General features: G+C 31.2%; 1 protein-coding gene across 1 annotated transcript; it reads left to right on the top strand.

The window, feature by feature from the left end:
- The first annotated feature begins 395 nt into the window (after window positions 1–395).
- Window positions 396–929, top strand: LOC131597466 (uncharacterized). Its single transcript, XM_058870163.1, has one exon. The coding sequence runs from the start codon at window positions 396–398 to the stop codon at window positions 927–929; it is 534 nt and encodes a 177-aa protein (XP_058726146.1).
- Window positions 930–2124: the final 1195 nt, after the last annotated feature.

Genomic DNA, 2124 nt, shown 5'->3' on the forward strand with positions numbered 1-2124 from the left:
ATATATTTAAGCCATTTTTTGTTATGAACTTTTGTAAATATAATTAAATATATTTAGTAATGAAAATATACAATTTGTTTAAAAATAAACTTCACAAAAAAAAATAGTTTAAACATTTTCTACTTAAAATTGGATTTAATTATTTTAGTTTTTTTTGTTATATTTTAAAAATTGATTAAATTTAAATTTATTTTTAGTAGCCTTTCATAAAATAATTATTGAAAAATATTTTTATGAGAAATTATTGACTTTATTATATTAAAATACTTTTTTAATTTCTTTGGATAAATAAATAGTATAATAGTATGACTAAACTTCTTTGGAATCTCTGCAGGAAAGAGGATAGTATGTGGGTGAGGTGGATTCACACATATTATGTGAAGAATGACTCAATCATGGAGATGCAAAGGAAAGACTCCTTCTCTTGGATGTTTAAAGTGCTGTTGCAAATAAGGGACCAAGTAAAAAACTCTGCTCAGTGGAATCATATGAAACAGAGCCAGCAGTTTAAGATGAAGAAAATGTATACTAGCTTGATGGAGCAATCTGAAGATATGGACTGGAAAGGGCTGATTATGGGGAATCAAGCTAGACCCCGTGCAAAAATTATCTTGTGGTTAGCCTGCCATGGTAGACTTGCTACAAAAGATAGGTTGGTGAAATTTGGCATGATTAGTGATACAAAGTGTGAATTCTGTCTGGAAAGTGAAACTTTGCAGCATATGTTTTTTGAGTGCAGTGCAACTAGGAGCATTTGGAAGGAGGTAATGAGATGGCTTCATATTGAGAATCAAGAGGGAGGATGGATGCAAGTGAAGAACTGGTCGATCAAACTGTGCAAGAGTAAGAACTGGAGAAAAGAATTCTACAAGATAGCTTTGGCTGAATGTATATATGCCATATGGTTGAAGAGAAATAGAAGAGTGTAAAGGAAAGATACCATAGATAGTGATATAGTTACCCATATTATAGAGAATGTTGTCAATAGAGCTTGGGCTAGGCCAAAGCTTAGAGAAAAGCTTGGATACTTACTGATGTATTGAGTGGGTTTGATCCCATTTCTGCTGGACCCTATGGGTCGCTTGTTTTGTAACTGTTTTTTTGGTAATATTAATATATTCCTTATTTCCAAAAAAAAAAATAGTATAATAATATTAAAAGAGTTTTTTAATTTTATTTAAGAGATAGAGATTTTTCTTTCTTGTTAAAAAAAGAGATAGAGATTTTTCATGTTAATGTTTTTTATTATTAAACATCTCTGAGTCCACCAAAAATCTTTTAATATTTATCCTTTTTTTCCTAGTTGTAGACGTCACTAATAATTTTTGCTTTGGTTTTTGTTGTAGCCAAATGTGAGATGTGATCGTTGTCTCATGCCTTAATATTGGCTACAAGTGAAAAAAGGATCACTATAATCAAATTAAAAATTTTGAGTGTATTTTTATCATGTGAGCTTTAAATCAATCAATATTATCATTTGGATATAATTTTGCAACATAAAGTCAACGACAGCCTATCAAAGACTTCTTGTGGGGTAGAGGAACCAGTTCCCATGTACGACTGGTTTGGAGAGCACACGTCTCAACAATCTTGCCTTAACTCGTGGTGATATAATGTTTCGCCTGGAGTGATAGGAATTGAGGCAAAAGACAAAGAAGACATACAAGTATAATGTAATGAGGGAAAAACGATGATAACATAAATCAATATAATGTAAAGAGGGATTTTAAGTTTGACCTATACATTTTCGATGGGCAATTGAAAGATTTGACTCAAGTTGCATGATCAAATCCGATGATAGAGACAATGATTGGAGAGAGCGTGCAACGACCTTCATCAACTCTTTAATATGTGAGGCAAAGAACAGTAGCAACTAAAATAAATGGCATTCAGCAAGAAAGGTTTTAAGGCATACTTAAAATATATTATTTTCTCTTCATCAACAAATTTTTTAAGGCTTACTTAACCACACATCTAAATTATGTCCACTGACAACTAATTAATTAATAATAAAATACTAATTAATTATATGAGTGTTTAGAGTTCAAATAAGGACATTGCTCTAGTTAAATCTGGATGCGATGAGACATAGAGACTAATGGTTTCATAGTGTTCATCATCTTC

The sequence above is a fragment of the Vicia villosa genome, linkage group LG4 (assembly GCF_029867415.1).
Source record: "Vicia villosa cultivar HV-30 ecotype Madison, WI linkage group LG4, Vvil1.0, whole genome shotgun sequence".
NCBI lineage: Eukaryota > Viridiplantae > Streptophyta > Magnoliopsida > Fabales > Fabaceae > Vicia > Vicia villosa.

Excerpts from the sequence above, each read along its gene's own strand:
- LOC131597466 (XM_058870163.1), top strand. The coding sequence starts at position 396 with ATGGAGATGCAAAGGAAAGACTCCTTCTCTTGGATGTTTAAAGTGCTG.